Consider the following 19,754-nt stretch of genomic DNA (forward strand, 5'->3'; position numbering starts at 1 on the left):
CTACTCTACTCTGTCATGCTTGCCTGCTTGCGATGCCTCTATCTCTCTCCTTGCTTATCTTTTGATCTCTTTCTCTGGCTTGCTCTCTCATGCCTCTCCTTCCTGCTCTGCCCCAGTACGCTTTGGTCTACAAACATTTCAGCTTGCACCCGGATGACACCCTCTACTGGCAGCTTCCAGATCAGTTCAAAGGGGATAAGGTAACAGTACGAGCCAGACCCAGCCCTCCTGCACCCTGCCTGGGTTTTTGGGTTCCTGTTAACTCCAGGGCCACAGACAGAACCACCCCACCCCTCCACCTCAACTAACAGAGCAGGGGAAGGGAAGGGCGGCATCACCTGACAACCCTGTGGAGTTTGGAGCTCCTGTTTATTTAAGTGATCATGCCAAACAAGCCAGTGTTTGGAGGATGTATTGGCACGGGTGTTGTTAGGCCCGAGACGAAATCGAGGGACGACAAACCGTGCCAATATATCCTCCAAACACCGGATTACCAACATATTCAAATAATGATTGACATATTTTCATTCCGAACGTTATTTTGATGAATTTATTCATACAATTTCATCCTTCCACAAGATATAGTCCCGACAAAAATCTAGGGTTGCTACGCAAGCCGGCTGGTCATTCGTTCTATCGGTTTGGTTGCTGGAGCCGTTCAGTCTTTTTGTTCTGTATCTATGGATGCAACCCAGTCGTTCAGTCTAAATGTTCTGTATCTATGGATGCAACCCAGTCGTTCAGTCTAAATGTTCTGTATCTATGGATGCAACCCAGTCGTTCAGTCTAAATGTTCTGTATCTATGGATGCAACCCAGTCGTTCAGTCTAAATGTTCCATGCCATACTGACTGGCAACTTTCTTATCCTTTGCTTGCTAGCTAGCCAACTACGGCTAACTTACAGTCACCTCAAAAAGTGCAGTCAGAATAACAGCAAAGTAGCCGCATTTGCATTTGTTTAAGCTGTTTTCTAGTGACATTTATTTGGATACATCCATAACAATGAGCTAATAAGGTGCGATTTCGCCTGGCATAGATAATGTGCTTACACGTCAGCACACTGTTGTTTAGAGGAGTTAGACAACAACACAGCTAACACAATCACATCAAACTGAAGCTGGAAAGACTGCAAACTAGACTCACTTCATTTCGTTTTACCTGTTTTCTATTGACATTTCTTTGTATATATCCATAAAAATGATGCCAGCTGATTCATGATTTAGACTGGCTGAGAAACGCTGCCTGCCTGTCTGTCTCGTCCCGACTACTGACATGTTCATTACTATGGGACAGCTGGAGATCAAATTTGAAACAATGTTGCAAATGTCAGAGGGACAGACAGTAAGGTTTAAACAAATCTCCACTGTTGAAAACGAAATGTTAGTCTAAAAGAAATGTGAGATAATGTCTAGATGCTTTTTATAGTGGAGATCAAGTTTATAAATTGCCTGGCTGGGCTGATGAGAGTGGATTGCGCAGTCAGATGGAACAGAGTAAATAGGCATTTTAACGTCATAGATTTAGCAGGTGGTAACTTGTGGATTAGACACCGGCTGGAATGCAGTTTTAAACAATCAACATTCAGGATTAGACCCACCTGTTGTATAATGATTCATAATCACTTCTCTAAGGGGGGGAGGTCAGGCACGACTCATTTTGTATTGTAAACGATTCATGCCTAAAAGAAATAGAAAGACTGATTAGGATATGAAATCTCTTTTGTAATAGATGTAATCATGGATTCACTCGTTTGTCTCTTCCTGAAACATTGTAATGTTAGAGGCCTATAGTCATGTTTGTTTGAATGTCTCAATATAACGCTCAAAGGCTCACCAACAAAGTTAGATTTAGAATGCAACCTAATTTCTTTACCTTTATCAATGTTATAGGTGAGCTCCTACGGCGGTAAGCTGAAGTACACCATCAACTACGTAGCAGGACAGAGAGGAACAGCCATCGAGGACCCTGACATTCAGATTATTGTAAGTAGCTTATGCAGCAAAGTTACCAACTTCATTCATTCACTTTCATGTTATATTGCTGCATCCATACATAGCACACTCCATCCCACAAGTTATCAACTGAAATCACTTCCATGTATTGTGGTTGCAACAATTCACCTGTCATTGATTGGTTCTCCTTTTCATTGTTGCCCACAGGGAAATGACATCACGCTGGTGGCTCATCAGCCATGGCAGAGGGGACAGGGGACAAGAGAGTCCCGCCAGTTTGAGGTTGTCTTCAGAGAGGTCAGTGTTCTACAGTAGTACAGATTACCTACATTTTATCATTTCAATTCAATAGAACTTTGTTGTCCCCAAATGGCAATTTGATTACAACCTTTACCATCCATTCCTCATTGACACAGGTCACCCTAGCATCCTAGTAATAGCATAGTATTAACCCAACTCTGCTCTCTCTCTCTCCTGTAGGAGAACTGGCGTCGTCCAGACGGCATGCCTGCCACTCGGGAGCACCTGATGATGGTGCTGGCTGACCTGGATGACATCCTGGTGCGGGCCTCCTACTACACAGAGATGAGGTCCTCCAGCATCTCCGAGGTCAGCATGGAGGTGGCCGTGCCCAACTACAGCGGCCTGGCTCAGGCTCTAGAGGTGGAGCAGTGCCGCTGCCCGACTGCCTACCAGGGACTCTCCTGTCAGGTAAGAGGAGCTCTCTCTCTCTCTCTCTCTCTCTCTCTCTCTGTCTCGCTCTCCTCTCTCTCTCTCTCTCTCTCTCTTTCTCTCTCTCTCTCTCTCTCTCGCTCTGCCACAGGTGGCAATATTGACAAATTAACCTCTTAAATCTTATGGTTATGTACATTTAAACACTGAACAGACTTATTTTTTACTCCCGGAGAGAGCATGTTTAAAGGAGGACCAGGCTCTGTGTCCGGAAACCCACCCTTAGCGTGTCAAGTCCATGTGATGTTGTGTGATGAAAGTTGTACCCCCTCTCCCCCAGGACTGTGCACCTGGCTACACCAGAACCGGAGGTGGCCTGTACCTGGGCCACTGTGAGCTGTGTGAGTGCAACGGGCACTCTGACTCCTGCCACCCAGAGACCGGCATCTGCACGGTATGCAGTCCGGAGGATCTCTTTAAGGCAGTTGTTTTCCTAAATGTTTCACTTTTTTGATTTAACCTTCATTTATCTAGGTTAGTCTCGTTGAGACGTCTTTTTAGTGGCCTTGTAGAAGATAGCGGTTGTTTTGAAATCAGTACACTGAATAACATCTGAGTGTCTGCTCTCCCACACCCCCAGAGCTGCCTCCACAACAGCCAGGGAGCGCTGTGTGAGCAGTGTGCCCCGGGTTTCTTTGGGGACCCCACCGCTGGAACCCCAGAGGACTGCCAGCCCTGTGCCTGCCCCCACACAGACCCTGACAACCAGTGAGTAGGCTATGTACATTACAACAAAGGGCTGTTACACACATAGACGCGCGCATAAACGCACACACTAACACTCGAAACGGACTTTTATCTTGTGTTGCATTTTAAATAATCTCATTCATATTTCTTACCTCTCATATATTTTAAATCAAATCAAATAAAATGTAATTGGTCACATACACATGGTTAGCAGATGTTAATGCGAGTGTAGCATAATGCTTGTGCTTCTAGTTCCAACAGTGCAGTAATGTCTAACAAGTAATCAAACAATTCCCCAACAACTACCTAATACACACAAATCTAAAGGGGTGAATGAGAATATGTACATATACATATATGGATGAGCGATGGCCGAGCGGCATAGGCAAGGTGCAATAGATGGTATAAAATACAGTATATACATATGATGAGTAATGTAAGATATGTGGACATTATTGAAGTGCTATTATTTAAAGTGGCATTGTTTAAAGTGACTAGTGATCCATTTATTAAAGTGGCCAATGAATTCAAGTCTGTATGTAGGCAGCAGCCTCTCTGAGTTAGTGATGGCTGTTTAACAGTCTGATGGCCTTGAGATAGAAGCTGTTTTTCAGTCTCTCGGTCCCAGCTTTGATGCACCTGTACTGACCTCACCTTCTGGATGATAGCGGGGTGAACAGGCAGTGGCTCGGGTGGTTGTTGTCCTTGATGATCTTTTTGACCTTTCTGTGACATCAGGTGCTGTAGGTGCCCTGGAGGGCAGGTAGTTTGCCCTCCACCGATACTTGGAACAGATCCAAGTTGATATTATAATTAAGCAATAAGGCCCGAGGGGGTGTGATATATGGCCAATATACCACGGCTAAGGGCTGTTCTTATGCACAATGCAATGCGCAGTGCCTGCATACAGCCCTTAGCCGTGGTATATTGGCCATATACGACAAACCCTTGATGTGCCTTATTGCTATTTTATACTGTTTACCAACACAATTATAAATAAATGTTTTGTCATACCAGTGGTATACGGTCTGATATACCACAGCTGTTAGCCAATCAGCATTCAGGGCTCGAACCACCCAGTTTCTAATGCTGAATTAAGTATTCTGTACTTCATCTTTCTTCTCTGTGTATTTTCCAGGTTCTCCCCTACCTGTGAAAGCCTGGGTAACGGTGGTTATCAGTGCACTGCCTGCCAGCCTGGATACACTGGCCAGTACTGTGAACGGTACGCTGACACAACTCTACTTTACCTATCTATTCTAGCCTGGTCCCAGATCTGTTTGTGCTGTCCTGTTGACTCCTGTGGTCATTGTCATGCTAAGTGATCATAGGAGTTGGCCATACAGCAGAGACAGAGCTAGGACCAGGCTGCTCTATTCAGACTAACTTTTCAATGTCCTCTCTGTGGCATTCCACCACTGTCTGTCATTCTGTCATCACATTGACTCGTTATAATTTTGGTTTTTCTCATCTCCACAGCTGTGCTCCTGGATATGTTGGAAATCCACAGGACAGGATTAAGTGTCGTCCATTCAGCAGTAAGTGAATGCAGTCAGCAAAAGAGCTGCACAGAAATGTCTTTTCCCCATACTTGGTCAGGTCTCCCTTGGTATTCTGGACCCAATGGGACTACCTGGTAAAATAATAAATAAAATACTCGACTGTAACAGTAAGAGTGGCTCTCTGTGATCATTGCCAACTAACCTTTGACCCTTAACCTCTGACACAGCAGTGGCAGCCTCTCTGGTGGTGAAGGTGTACCCTGAGAGGGTGTTGGTGGCCCAGGGCAGCCCTGTGACCCTGCGGTGCCAGGTGACCGGCTCTCCACCCCACTACTACTACTGGTCCAGGGAGGACGGAAGGCCTGTCACCAACAGCGCCGACAGACGCGGACAAGGTAAAGTATACTGGACATATCAGGTCTGGGTAGTGGAGTGTGAGACATGGCCTAGTATAAGAGCAATACATACACTGATGTAGTGTTATATAGTTGTACCTACATTATACACTTCTCAGTAAATACCTTATACTGGTGAAACATCCAGTACTAACTATAGTAGAGAGCCTATTGAGGCCATTCCCCATGTTAATGTAAAGTTATTCTACAGTTGAAGTCGAAGTTTACATACACCTTAGCCAAATACATTTACAGTAAACTCAGTTTTTCACAATTCCTGACATTTAATCCTAGTAAAAATTCCCTCTGTTTTAGGTCAGTTAGGATCACCACTTTATTTTAAGAATGTGAAATGTCAGAATAATAGTAGAGAGAATGATTTATTTCAGCTTTTATTTCTTTCATCACATTCCCAGTGGGTCAGAAGTTTACATACACTCAATTAGTATTTGGTAGCGTTGCCTTTAAATTGTTTAACTTGGGTCAAATGTTTTGGGTAGCCTTCCACAAGCTTCCCACAATACGTTGGGTGAATGTTGTCCCATTCCTCCTGACAGAGCTGGTGTAACTGAGTCAGGTTTGTAGGCCTCCTTGCTCGCACACGCTTTTTCAGTTCTGCCCACAAATCTTCTATAGGATTGAGGTCAGGGCTTTGTGATGGCCACTCCAATACCTTGACTTTGTTGTCCTTAAGCCATTTTGCCACAACTTTGGAAGTATGCTTGGGGTCATTGTCCATTTGAAAGACCCATTTGCGACCAAGCTTTAACTTCCTGACTGATGTCTTGAGATGTTGCTTCAATATATCCACATAATTTTCCGTCCTCATGATGCCATCTATTTTGTGAAGTGCACCAGTCCCTCCTGCAGCAAGGCACCCCCACAACAGGATGTTGCCACCCGCGTGCTTCACGGTTGGGATGGTGTTCTTCAGCTTGCAAGCATCCCCCTTTTTCCTCCAAACATAACGATGGTCATTATGGCCAAACAGTTCTATTTTTGTTTCATCAGACTAGAGGACATTTCTCCAAAAAGTATAATCTTTGTCCCCATGTGCAGATGCAAACCGTAGTCTGGCTTTTTTATGGCGATTTTGAAGCAGTGGCTTCTTCCTTGCTGAGCAGCCTTTCAGGTCGATATAGGACTTGTTTTACTGTGGATATAGATACTTTTATAACGAGTTTTATTGACTCCAACATAAATGTATGTAAACTTCCGACTTCAACTGTATATTCCTACCTGTTCTTTCAGGAGAGGAGCTGCATATCCCCAGTGTTCAACCCAGTGACGCAGGCATCTACGTCTGTACCTGCAGAGACCAACGCAACACCAACAGGAGCCGCGCTGAGATCATCGTCACAAGTACTACTTGTTAAATCATAAAACTTTTACTGAATGCACAAACATAATGAATTTCTAATAATTTTGTGATTATTTTTTCAGTGATCTTAGTCAGTTGTTGAATAGTTAAACTTTATTGAACTTATAAGATTTTTTTGTTTAAGTTTTGGCTCCAGCTAAATGTGGTCGAAGCTGAGATACAGTAAGTAATACATTTTTGGGGCTTTTAAATGTTTACTGAATGGTTTCTGTCTCCAGCTGTCTTATCCAAACCCATTGAAGTTACCATTGAGGAGCCCAAAGCCCATAGCGTCACAGTTGGAGCAACAGTCAGCTTCATCTGCACAGCCAAGAGCAAGGTAACACTAGCTTCCAACATGGAGACATTAACACAATGAATTCTATTTATTTGGATATATCTTGGATGGTTGGCATTGTGCTTAATAAATTTGGCCATGAGAGAAAATGGTAGAAAACCATATTATTAGCATATTATTATACAATTGTCCCCCTTTTATTGGCCCCTCTGTTGCATTGCTTTCTCTCTTACTTGTGTTTACTTCACATCTTGTACCCATCTGTCCCCTCCCAGTCTCCAGCCTATACCCTGGTGTGGACTCGGCGGGGTAACGGCAAGCTGCCCAACAGAGCCATGGACTTCAACGGCATCCTGACCATCCAGAACGTCCAGCCTGAGGACGCTGGCATCTACGTGTGTACAGGCTCCAACATGTTTGCCATGGACGAGGGCACTGCCGTCCTCTACGTGCCAGGTTTGTGATCCCAGACAGGCGCCATCAAACTGTTAGCCATCAGCCTCTATGCACCACCCTACAAGCTCTATTCCTCTCCTCAGCCCTTCCTTGAATGGTGCATGCCCCTGCTTGCTTTGGCTTTGCCTCCGTCCCCCTATATAATGCACTGCGTTAAATGTGTTTGTCCGCACCCTAGCTTCTGGCAAACAGCATAACCCCTGTCACTGACTCCCACTTTTCTAAATTCAGACAACCTCTCTCATGTCAAACCCTGTGTTAGGTTCTAATTCATTATTCTGAAGTTTATTCTGCCCAGAGGATCAATACAGCTGCATTAGACAAAAACATTTTCACACAAGCACTGATATTTAGCCGTTCCTCATAGGCTGAGTCTCCTCCTACCCATCTGTACAAACATCGTTCTTAACTGCTAGGCAGGACACTAGTGATATGGGCCATAAACTTGTATTTATCCCTTAAGGTGACCTGACCTGACCTCAACCCCCCCCTCCATCACTAATCCATGGCTCTCCCCCCTTATCAATGCCTGACCTGACCTCAACCCCCCCCTCCATCACCAATCCATGGCTCTCTCCCCTTATCAATGCCTGCCACATGTAATCACTTCCCTGCACTCAACACATTCCAACCTTAATTGCACACACTATATACCATCCTCCTAAAACCCTTAACTTTTGTTGTAGACCCTCTAAGCCTCAGCACTCCATCAGTGACATTAATAAGTATATTTCCTATTCTCAGAACCCAACACCTTCAAATCTCTCCCTACTCTACCTGTTTCCCTGTTTCTGATGTTGGTGTCTCTATCTTTCTAACAATGATTGGACCTTCTTACTCTGTGTAAAACCTTTATGGTTCCAGGGGCAATGTACAGCTTGTGGATATTATAATTATTTTATTATGAAAAATTATGAAAAGGGACATAATTGTAAGATATGTGTATGGTTTGTCCAAGAAATCATAGCACACAGTAGTCCTCAATGCTACCAAAGCCCAAAGATAACGCCCTCTCAAGAGTTTCAAGTAGTTTTAGTTACTATGCACTGTCACCACTCCCAATGAATTTACCAAATAAGGTTGTCTTGCCCAGTGGCATTTATTTTCTAGTTACTTCCTGGTTTAATACTCAGTGATGACTGACCAATCCTTTGAATTGGGTCTCTGTTGCCATCGGTGATATCTCTTTTCTGATCTCTAGCTGTTGCTGTCTTCACTGTGGGTTCATGTAATCAGTGGTGGAGGTGGTGGTCTGGTAACTTTTCAACCACTTGTACACTAGTTTCTGCCTATTTCCTTACTAGCAGGGTGTTGGTTATTTGGTATCTTTCCTGAAGTCTGTAACCCTGGCTGGGACTGGTGGAGGTTTCTCCTTGAGCTGTAGTGGTTGATGAGGTACATGGATGACAAGATGGGTGCTTAGTGACTGACTGGGAGGGACCAACATTCAAAAAGGACTTCAGCCTATCACCATCGAGGCATAAATGTACTTTCAGTATAGTAAAAGGACTGTACCGAGTCTACTTACCCAATCCCAATCTCAACCCCCTCTCGAGGGTGACGTGAGGATCACATAGGGACAGAAGCAATCCCACTCTGTATAAAAAACAGATCCTTTGTTTCTTTCCTGATTGTTTTGATGAATGTTAATGTTGACAATGGTGCTATCAGCCTTGTAGCAGGTGAAGATACCTGTGGTTGAACTTTAAACTTTAGGTTAGTAGTATATCTATCTATGGCTGCTTTTATTGTCTGTTATCTGGATGGGAGTAGTAAGAGGGTCCATGGCATTGCATTGCCAATTGTAAGTAAGGCGTCTTGTTTTGCATCGTACTATCCAGTAAGTGTTAATTAGACTCAAAGGAAATGTGTTGAAGATTTGACTTGAAATTTGAATGATCATTGAGACTAGTTTAATTTCAACACTTTCATAAATCAACTTGTTTATGTCACACGTGTTGTATAATATTTTTATTGCAGTTCAGCATTTTCATATTTTTAAAATCAAGGGCAAATAATATTTTTTTAATTGATTCACTTTTTTGAACCTAAATGTTATCTGAACATAATATATCAAATTTGATAAGTTAAATAAACGACTACATACCTAGATTTATATAGCGATATATTACTTCCTTTCTTGGCTAGTTGATTTGAGAGAACAGGCAGTACTCATCCATTTACTTACATGATAAAAGCATGGTTTACATTTATTTTGAGAACAGATCAAAAGTTTATAATCATTTTCAATGTTTTGTCATTGCATTTTTATGTTTTAAATGTTTCTCGTCAAACATTTTTTAAATATATTTTGTTGTTGTTGATATACAGTATCTTATTAACAGAAAAAAAGAGAGTGGCTGAAATATGCCAATTCAAATCTCGCTAGTGGGCCGATAGAGACAGAATGCGCAATCCACAGACAGTTTGAGATGCCTCATCATGCTACTATGTTATTTTAGTTTGAACTTTTCATTTAAACTTTTATAACAATTGTTTTACACTGTATTTAAATCATCTAGATATCTAAAGGTGCTGTTTCAAAGAGATTGTACTTTACACTATTCTATGTACTGATTACATTTTTTTTAAATACCTAACTGATGTAACATACAAATATCACAATGTATTTTATTTATCTTAACTGTGAAAATGTTTGTGAAAATATAAATTTGATTAAAATAGTGATAGAGACCAGAGATATGACAGAGTCATGTGGAGTGAGACTTCAATGGAACAGAAGATATTACCTCCCTCAGGGTACAAGGCACCAGAACTTCGTACGTAAATTATTTTGGATGTATTGTAAATTAACTAATTGTAAGGTGTTGATGTAATGGCATTAATGACTATCAGACCCTTCTTCACTATGGCCTACTTGTCAAGGATAAGCCAACGCACCATTGTTTAAACCACAAGCTGTATATGGTTGAAAACATTAAAGAGAACCATTCTAAACACAAATCGAAAGGTTCAATCAATGGAAGTAAAGTTTTTACAACTAGTTTGTATAACTACTAACATGCATGCTCTGTATGTGGCCCTCAGTTCTCTTTGTGCTTGTTTGTACTCAGTCCAACCATACCGTTTTCATTGTTGTGTTCTTGTCTCATTGTGTTCTGTGCATGTTTGTGAAGTAGAACTAGTTGACTTTGAATCCAAAGTTGCTTTCGCTGAGTAGACACATTCACTGTTACACCAGCAAATGACCGTAGTTCATATCAGTAACACGTTTTATACAGAAAAGAAAATATTTAAACACAGCACTGTATGTTGTATGAACACAATGACACAATCTCCAAGGTGATATGCCCTTAATCTTAACCAGTATCCACAGAACCATATCCCAGAAATCACACAATTACTAACATTGTATCCAAGGGTAAGTATGTGATGATTGTGAATATAAAACTATGAATGCAATAGCACCATCTATGACCATCATAAAAAAAGACACCTCTTACTCTTTAGCCTGAATGGGATGTAACGTCTGGATCAGAGGACCTCGATATCGTGTGCCTCTAAATCCCAGAAAATTGACAGAGCTCTTTGAAGACAGGCCTGTTCTAAATAGGCCAATTATATATCCTGATCTGAATTGGAGAAACGATTTGAATACTTTGAATACATGATGGGAAAGGTGGCGTCTATTGCGTTCAAGTTATGTTATGTTCCTTGCCGATCATTCTGCTGTTATATTGTTGTGTCTTGTGCATTTTGGAAAATCGCTGGCATAAGAAACACCAGGCAGTACTTGGATGGACCACAGCATTCTGATTACTGACTGGGCCACAGACTCAGTGGGAGGTGCATTGGATGATGATTCCAATGCCAGTGTTCCATCATTGCCCTGGAGACTCACCTGTCAGTTTGCCTGTCCTGTCCTGTCCTTCCTTCCTCATTTCCCCATTTCCAGAGGCCTCACAGACTCCGACGTTTTACACAGCCTATGAAATGTTTGAAGGACATAGAAAGCGTAAGTGGGTATGGCATGGCCACACCTCTCCACCACACCTCCACCTCATCCCTGGAGGGCTCCTCCCTCTCTCTGTCACGCATGCGCATTCATCTACCTTTGCCTTCAGCATGGATGTGGTGGTCGGGTAATGCCCATGTACAATCAACCATAGGGATTACATACAGTTCACACTTCACATAAGGTTGTAGGGTTATACGGTTATATGGTTATATGGTTAACTGGACTATAGGTTAGAATGCATCTGCAGAGTTATTCATTTAAATGTAAAGATGCAATTCTTATTGCTTGCTCTGCATTTTGTCTCCTCAAACATACAGTATATGAACAGACAATTCTCTTGATAACATATGATAATATGTTTACATACAGTAACATGATAATACCGTTGAAGTCGGAAGTTTACAAACACTTAGGTTGGAGTCATTAAAATTCATTTTTCAACCACTCCCACACATTTCTTGTTAACAAACAATAGTTTTGGCAAGTCGGTTAGGACATCTACTTTGTGCATGACACAAGTAATTTTTCCAACAATTGTTTACAGACAGATTATTTCACTTATAATTCACTGTATCACAATTCCAGTGGATCAGAAGTTTACATACACTAAGTTGACTGTGCCTTTAAACAGCTTGGAAAATTCCAGAAAATTATGTCATGGCTTTAGAAGCTTCTGATAGGCTAATTGACATCATTTGAGTCAATTGGAGGTGTACCTGTGAATGTATTTCAAGGCCTACCTTCAAACTCAGTGCCTTTTTGCTTGACATCATGGGAAAATCAAAAGAAATCAGCCAAGACCTCAGAAAAAAATGTGTAGACCTGCACAAATCTGGTTCATCCTTGGGAGCAATTTCGAAACGCCTGAAGGTATCACGTTCATCTGTACAAACAATAGTACGCAAGTATAAACCACACAGCAGTCATACCGCTCAGGAAGGAGATGCATTCTGTCTCCTAGAGAAGAACGTACTTTGGTGCAAAAAGTGCAAATCAATCCCAGAACAACAGCAAAGGACCTTGTGAAGATGCTGGAGGAAACAGGTACAAAAGTATCTATATCCCCAGTAAAACAAGTCCTATATCGACATAACCTGAAAGGCCGCTCAGCAAGGAGAAGCCACTGCTCCAAAACCGCCATAAAAAAGCCAGACTACAGTTTGCAACTGCACATGGAGACAAAGATCATACTTTTCGGAGAAATGTCCTCTGGTCTGATGAAACAAAAATAGAACTGTTTGGCCATAATGACCATTGTTATGTTTGGAGGAAAAAGGGGGAGGCTTGCAAGCCGAAGAACACCATCCCAACCGTGAAGCACGCGGGTGGCAACATCCTGTTTTGGGGTGCTTTGCTGCAGGAGGGACTGGTGCACTTCACAAAATAGATGGCATCATGAGGTAGGAAAATTATGTGGATATATTGAAGCAACATCTCAAGACATCAGTCAGGAAGTTAAAGCTTGGTCGCAAATGGGTCTTCCAAATGGACAATGAGCATACTTCCAAAGTTGTGGCAAAATGGCTTAAGGACAACAAAGTCAAGGTATTGGAGTGGCCATCATAAAGCACTGACCTCAATCCTATAGAAAATGTGTGGGCAGAACTGAAAATGTGTGTGTGAGGAAGGAGGCCTACAAACCTGACTAAGTTACACCAGCTCTGTCAGGAGGAATAGGCCAAAATTCACCCAACTTATTGTGGGAAGCTTGTGGAAGGCTACCCGAAACGTTTGACCCAAGTTAAACAATTTAAAGGCAATGCTACCAAATGCTAATTGAGTGTATGTAAACTTCTGACCCACTGGGAATGTGATGAAAGAAATAAAAGCTGAAATAAATAATTCTCTCTTCTATTATTTTGACATTTCACATTCTTAAAATATAGTGGTGATCCTGACTGACCTAAAACAGGGAATTTTTACTAGGATTAAATGTCAGGAATTGTGAAAAACTGAGTTTAAATGTATTTGGCTAAGGTGTATGTAAACTTCCGACTTCAACTGTATATGTTCATAATACTCTTGACACCTTATAGACTTTAGTTATTATAGTACAGAATAGATTGTACATGAGCATTACTAGGTCTTGCCTGGCTCGTCTGGCTACTATGGTATGGGTCCATTGGTGCAGGTGCATGCTCATTCATGTGGGAAGCTCCTCTCGAGTCCATTTACCAACTTTACTTTTCACCCATTAAGTCCCTCATGCACTTCATCTCAGGTCCCCTCCGGTTTTCCATCTGCACAAAACATTCACACTCACTTTTTTAACACCACACCAGTGTATGACAACAACTAATGCACATTTTAGTACAGTCATCTGATCCGAGATCAGATCTCCATCTTTATGTTAGAACCTCAAGTATCTGATGTATTTAGAGAGAAAGTTACATACTAAATATGACATTCTGTCTTATTATTCTATCTAGACTTGAGTAGTTAGCTTGTTGTCTTCCAATCAGAGGAGACACCACCCACACTTTCCCCATCTGCATTCTGCTTGGCGGTCCCACACAGGGACACACACTGGTCTGGAATAGCTGTCATAGTGTGCTTCAAACATCATGCTGTGCCTAATACACCACATCCCGATCATGGCTGTTAGCTCTCTGGAGCCCAGGGGGAGAACTATCTGCCATTCCTCTCATCATCATCCCCCTCGACAGATATTATCCTTCAACCGTCCATCACAGTGAATGTTTAATAAGGTATACTGTATACTTAATGGCCTGTTGTAACCTCACCACCGACTTACTGAAGTTCACTATTCTACATTACTAAGTTCACACAGTTCAACTGACCTAGGGCACGTCTCAATATTGAGACAAGCTAAATCATTAGATCAATTTCAGAAAGTGTACTAGTCAGTGCCCAGCCCCTCAGATAACAAAGATGATGAAATATAGTCAGTCTCTCTCTCTCAGGTCAGTGAGTCCCAGACCCAGACCAGGGCTTATCTCGGAGCTTAGATAGCCTGATAGTCCTCCCTGGACGCTGAAAGGGGGCTTTCTTTTGCTCTGTCGCCCTGGGATCAGATGGGATTCAATGTGGCTGGGGATCAGCGGCCAGCCAAGCTGGCACAGAGAGCTGTGCCCAGAGAGCCATGTGCCCAGCCAAGGCCAGCCTGCCACCTCTCATCTGTGTCGGCTGCACAGAGGGCCCTGGCTGCCAAGGGGTAATTTCTAGGCGTAGGCCACGTACCCAGCCCTGTCCCGCCACCCTCTCTCTGCCCTCCCTCATTAACATTGACACATAGACACAATCTTGGCCTGAGTGAGTCAGGACCCAGCCTTGCTGAACTACAGCCAACATGTACTCTAAACGGATGTCACTTGATTCTGTAAAGTACTGGTCTGGTAGCAGTGGAGGCTGGAACGCAGTAAATGGAATGGCATCAAACACATGGAAACCATGCGTTTGATGTATTTGATACCATTCCACCTATTCCGCTCCAGCCCTTACTACGAGCCCGTCCTCCCCAATTAAGGTGCCACCAACCCCCTGTGTCTGTTAGCCATTACTACCCGCAAAATGTTAAAGCCCCTTCCTGCAGAAAAGCCCCTGCCCTTTGTGAACACAAACGCCCCATACTTTGGGGTCTGTCTATTTCTGAGCAGTTGCTGAACTGTTCTCTGCCTTTATTGTAGCTGCCGAGGGGGCCGAGCCAGTGGCTACCGCCACTCCACCTGTCCTGACCATCCAGCAAGGAGGCCGCGCTGAGTTCCGCTGCACTGTGACTGGCAACCCTACCCCTGCCATCGAGTGGATAGGTAAGGAAGGCATGTAGCTAGCGGTAGACCTACAGCATAAACTAAGCCAGTCAATTAGTTTAGTCAGTTGCTGGCTAAGTCAATTAGGAACACATTCATTCGCATGTATAACGACCTGTTATAATCTTGTATTTGAATAGCTGTTAATATAAGTATACATTCACACTGTATAATGGCATAACTGACAAAAGGGGGGTGGGGAAATGATCTTATGTGTTTCTAGGTGGAGGTCCTGGTAACAGAATGAGCCCCAATGCTGTGGTCCGTGGAGGAGTACTAACCATCCCTGCTGTGGAGAGGGGGGATGAGGGGGAGTACGTCTGCAAGGCCCTCAACACCCACGGAGAACACACGGCACGGGCTGTCCTCTACGTTCACAGTGGGTCTCAACATCAACAGCAGGCCAATGTCACAGGTTCATGGGGTGGTGTTCTTACTTGAGATCTACACGCAAGTCTTCTATTGAGCTCGATGAAGGATTTATGGATGCTCTGAGGTCTGAGTTGTGTGTACTTATCTCAACTGTGAATATGCCCAATATTGTTGTTCGTCAGTTACCACAGCCACAAAGTCCTTATTTCTACAATTTATCTTCTTATAATATGATTTTAAACCACAGGAGGTTGTTGGCACCTTAATTGGGGAGGACGGGTTCATGGTGACTGGAGTGGAATAGGTGGAATGGTATCAAATACATAAAACACATGGTTTCTATGTGTTTGATGCCATTCCATTCGCTCCGTTCCAGACATTATTATGAGCCGTTCTCCCCTCTGCAGCTTCACTTTTTAAACCTAACCTTAACCTTAACCTCACTGCTAACCTTATACCTAACCCTAACTTTAAATTAAGACCAAAAAGCACATTTTTGTTTTCATGAATTTTTACAAAATTGCCCATTTTGACTTTGTGGCTATGGTAACTAGTGACAACCCATATTGTCTACCAGTCTTGTTGGGTCCTCATTTGGGTATATTCTGTGTTTTTCCTGTGTGTTTAAATGCTTCAGGTGCCAGCCTGCCCCACGTGCAGGTGAGCCCCCAGAGAGTGGATATCCATGCGGGGGAGACGCTGAGGCTGTACTGCAGGGCTGGAGGCACGCCCAGCCCCGGACTCACCTGGAAGAAACAGGGAGGACAACTTCCTCCGCAGGTAAACACTGGTCCTTTCTATCTGATACTTTCTGTCTAGGATATATACTGATCTTAAGAGTAGCTACATAGAGTGCCTTCAGAAAGTATGTATTTATAGCCCTTAATTTTGTTGTGTTACATCCTGAATTTAAAATATTATATTTTTGGTCACTGGCCTACACACAATACCCCATAATGTTAAAGTGGAATTATGTTTTTCAAAATTTTTACAATGTCTTGAGTCAATAAGTATTCAACCACTTTGTTATGGCAAGCCTAAATAAGTTTAGGATAAACATTTGCTTAACAAGTCACAATAAGTTGCATGGACTCACTCTGTGTGCAATAATAGTGTTTAACATGATTTTTGAATGACAACCTCATCTCTGTACCCCATACATACAATTATCTGGAAGGTTCCTTAGTCAAGCAGTGAATTTCAAACAAAGATTCAACCACAAAGACCAGGGAGGTTTTCCAATGCCTTGCAAAGAAGGGTAGATGGGGTATTGGTAGATGGGTAAAAATACAGACGTTGAATATTAATTACACTTTGGATGGTGTATTAATACACCCAGTTGTTACAAAGATACAGGTGTCCTTCCTAACTCAGTTGCTAACCTAATTGACAGAGTGAAAAGAAGAAAGCCTGTACAGAATAAAAATATTCCAAAACATGCATCTTGTTTGCAACAAGACACTAAAGTAATACAGCAAAAAAATGTGGCAAAGCAATTAACATTTTGTCCTGAATACAAAGTATTATGTTTGGGGCAAATCCAATACAACACATTACTGAGTGCCACTCTCCATAATTTCAAGCATAGTGGTGGCTGCATTATGTTATGGGTATGCTTCTAATTGTTAAGGACTGGGGAGTTTTTCAGGATAAAAAAGAAGCAGAATGGAGCTAAGCACAGGCAAAATCCTAGAGGAACACCTGGTTCAGTCTGCATTCCACCAGACACTGGAAGATGAATTAATCTTTCAGCAGGACAATAACCTAAAACCCAATGCCAAATATACACTGGAGTTGCTAACTAAGATGACATTGAATCATTCCTGAGTGGCCGAGTTACAGTTTTGACTTAAATCTACATGAAAATCTATAGCAAGCTATGATCAGCAACCAATTTGACAGAGCAAAAAATGTACAATCCAGGTGTGAAAAGCTCTTAGAGACCTACCTATAAAGACTCACTGCCAAAGGTGCTTTTACAAAGTATTCACTCAGGGGTGTGAATACTTATGTTAATAAGATATTTCTGTATTTGATTTTCAATACATTTGCAAACATTTAAAAAAACATGTTTTCACTTTTCTATTATGGGGTATTGCGTGTTGATAGGTGGAGCAAAAAATTATTTGAATCCTTTTCGAATTTAGGAATGTATAGTAAGTCAAGGAGTATGAATACTTTCTCAAGGCACTCACTGTATATATTGTATACAGCAGGGGTGTCGAACTCACCTTGCCCCGGGTGCCGCATTCAGTCTTCAACGAGGTCCGGAGGTCCGTAACAGAAAATGTTCTTGCCGTCCAAATTTGCCAAAAATTGTCCTTTATCGATTGTTTTTGGAATTCTCGATGCTCCATGACTGTCTAGTGAATGTTAGCGAGCTGGACAGTCAATAAACTGTATGAATATAGATCCATTACCATTTCTACACAGTTTGGATTTGGTTTTATTTTTTTTATTTTACTCAAACCACCCGCGGACCGGATTTGACCCCCTCGTGAGCCGGATCCGGCCTGCGAGCCATATGTTTGACATCCCTGGTATACAGTATTTGGTGCTGGTATCTCACCATGCTATTGAAAGGGTTGTGTTGGTGAAAAGTGAATTCTGGTGTACAGTATTTTGACCAATCTTTATTGTTTTTTTCCTTCTTGTGTTTCCTTCCTCCCTTTTTTTATTCCCACCCTTTTTTCCTTGACGTTTTGCTCAGGCCATTCCTTCTCACGGTTTCCATCAGTTTAAAAGCAACAGTCTCGATGTGTTACAGAAACGTATTGACGAGCTGCAGGTCTGTCCATCTGTCCTGTCTTTACGTCTGTCTGTCTATCTGTCTCGTCTCTTACTTCCCACCTGTTGTCCTCTACTGACCTTGCCTAAACACACTGTCAACTAAATGCATGATCAAACGTGTCTTTGATTCATCATCACACACAATAACTGCCATTAATTCACTACAAGCAAATAGCTGCTTACAAAGTCTCCATGAGAAATAGTAGTTCAGTATTACTGTAAAAAAAAACATCAACAACAACAACAGCAAGCTGGGTGTGAAGCTCTACTTATGGCATGGTTTCGTTGTTGTTTTATAAATGTTCCATCCTTCCATGTCCTTCATTTTCTCATTTATCCACCATCTTTAGGGATGGGGGAAACAATTGATACAGTTAGTTACATGTCACAATATTATTTTTGGATTGATATTTGGCTCCAGGTATGAATTTGTAAAAAAAGCTTTGGCTACTGTAGGTAGCATTAGCTAGGGCTAGTTGTCTATACGCCAGTGTTTTTCATCGTGTAGCTTTTGAAATAGTTTTCAACATGTTTTCAGCACTTTTATTTCCCTGACTGATCAAAACTCGTTTTTTCATGCTGTCTCTTGTCTCTCTGCAGCAGATATATAGTGAGCAATATGTTTGGAACATCACATTGCAATAAAATCGCAGTATCGAATCGCAATAGATATAGATTTGTGAGAATCGCGTACATATGGTATAGGCACTTAAGTATGGTGAAAATATCGTATCGTGAGGCCCCTCTCAATTCCCAGCCCTAACCATCATCATATCATCCCTGACATATTTGTTTCCTAAACCAACTATTTACCATTTTGCTCACATTATTATTATATCCTGTATGTACATGCCAAGGCCCCAGGGCGTAGCTAGGTATTTGGGACATAGTCTCCTCATGCCAGGCACTTGTCCCCCTCGAGGGGCTTTGGGTTAGTCCCTCCGTACCTCGTGTCTCCTCCGCCAGCCCATGCTCAGGGCTCTGTTTTGTTCTGCCTCAGACAGCTTCAGCGTTGTGTCAGCTTTTCCCATGGGGACTCAGGCTCTGCCGTGCGGCCACGCAGACATTCTGTGTACTTTAGCAAATGGGTTGCTTTGAAAACTTGTGAATGGGTTCAGACACACATGGAGCCGGCTCTGCCTCAGCCTCTGCTCACTTTAGCCAGGCCCTCACGGTTGACTAGGCCGGAGCTAAGCAGCTTTGTCCACGGATGGAAGGCAAACTACCACCACCCCCAGGATACTGTAATCCACCCAGCCCAGCCACACCCCTTTAAATTCTCTCTCCAGCCACACCCCTTTAAATTCTCTCTCCAGACACACCCCTTTAAATTCTCTTTCCAGACACACCCCTTTAAATTCTCTCTCCAGCCACACCCCTTTAAATTCTCTCTCCAGACACACCCCTTTAAATTCTCTCTCTAGAGTCTAGACACACCCCTTTAAATAATGTCTTTAGGT

At 42.5% G+C, this 19,754-nt stretch overlaps 1 protein-coding gene across 6 annotated transcripts in view; it reads left to right on the top strand.

The window, feature by feature from the left end:
- The window catches only part of hspg2 (heparan sulfate proteoglycan 2), a 195,256-nt gene that overhangs the window by 139,252 nt on the left and 36,250 nt on the right, over positions 1–19,754 (top strand). For 4 of the 6 annotated variants that reach the window (XM_029718873.1, XM_029718874.1, XM_029718876.1 and 1 more), the window contains exons 37-53: positions 117–200; positions 1,891–1,983; positions 2,161–2,250; positions 2,434–2,664; positions 2,966–3,079; positions 3,266–3,393; positions 4,511–4,597; positions 4,852–4,910; positions 5,102–5,269; positions 6,521–6,631; positions 6,869–6,969; positions 7,203–7,383; positions 11,300–11,359; positions 15,010–15,132; positions 15,356–15,511; positions 16,142–16,284; positions 18,215–18,292. In XM_029718873.1, the coding sequence (XP_029574733.1) occupies positions 117–200; positions 1,891–1,983; positions 2,161–2,250; positions 2,434–2,664; positions 2,966–3,079; positions 3,266–3,393; positions 4,511–4,597; positions 4,852–4,910; positions 5,102–5,269; positions 6,521–6,631; positions 6,869–6,969; positions 7,203–7,383; positions 11,300–11,359; positions 15,010–15,132; positions 15,356–15,511; positions 16,142–16,284; positions 18,215–18,292 (2,007 nt within the window). The remainder of the gene's footprint in view (positions 1–116; positions 201–1,890; positions 1,984–2,160; positions 2,251–2,433; positions 2,665–2,965; positions 3,080–3,265; positions 3,394–4,510; positions 4,598–4,851; positions 4,911–5,101; positions 5,270–6,520; positions 6,632–6,868; positions 6,970–7,202; positions 7,384–11,299; positions 11,360–15,009; positions 15,133–15,355; positions 15,512–16,141; positions 16,285–18,214; positions 18,293–19,754) is intronic. The other 2 variants (XM_029718877.1, XM_029718878.1) reach the window with 1 other exon arrangement.

The sequence above is a fragment of the Salmo trutta genome, chromosome 28 (assembly GCF_901001165.1).
Source record: "Salmo trutta chromosome 28, fSalTru1.1, whole genome shotgun sequence".
Taxonomy (NCBI): Eukaryota; Metazoa; Chordata; class Actinopteri; order Salmoniformes; family Salmonidae; genus Salmo; species Salmo trutta.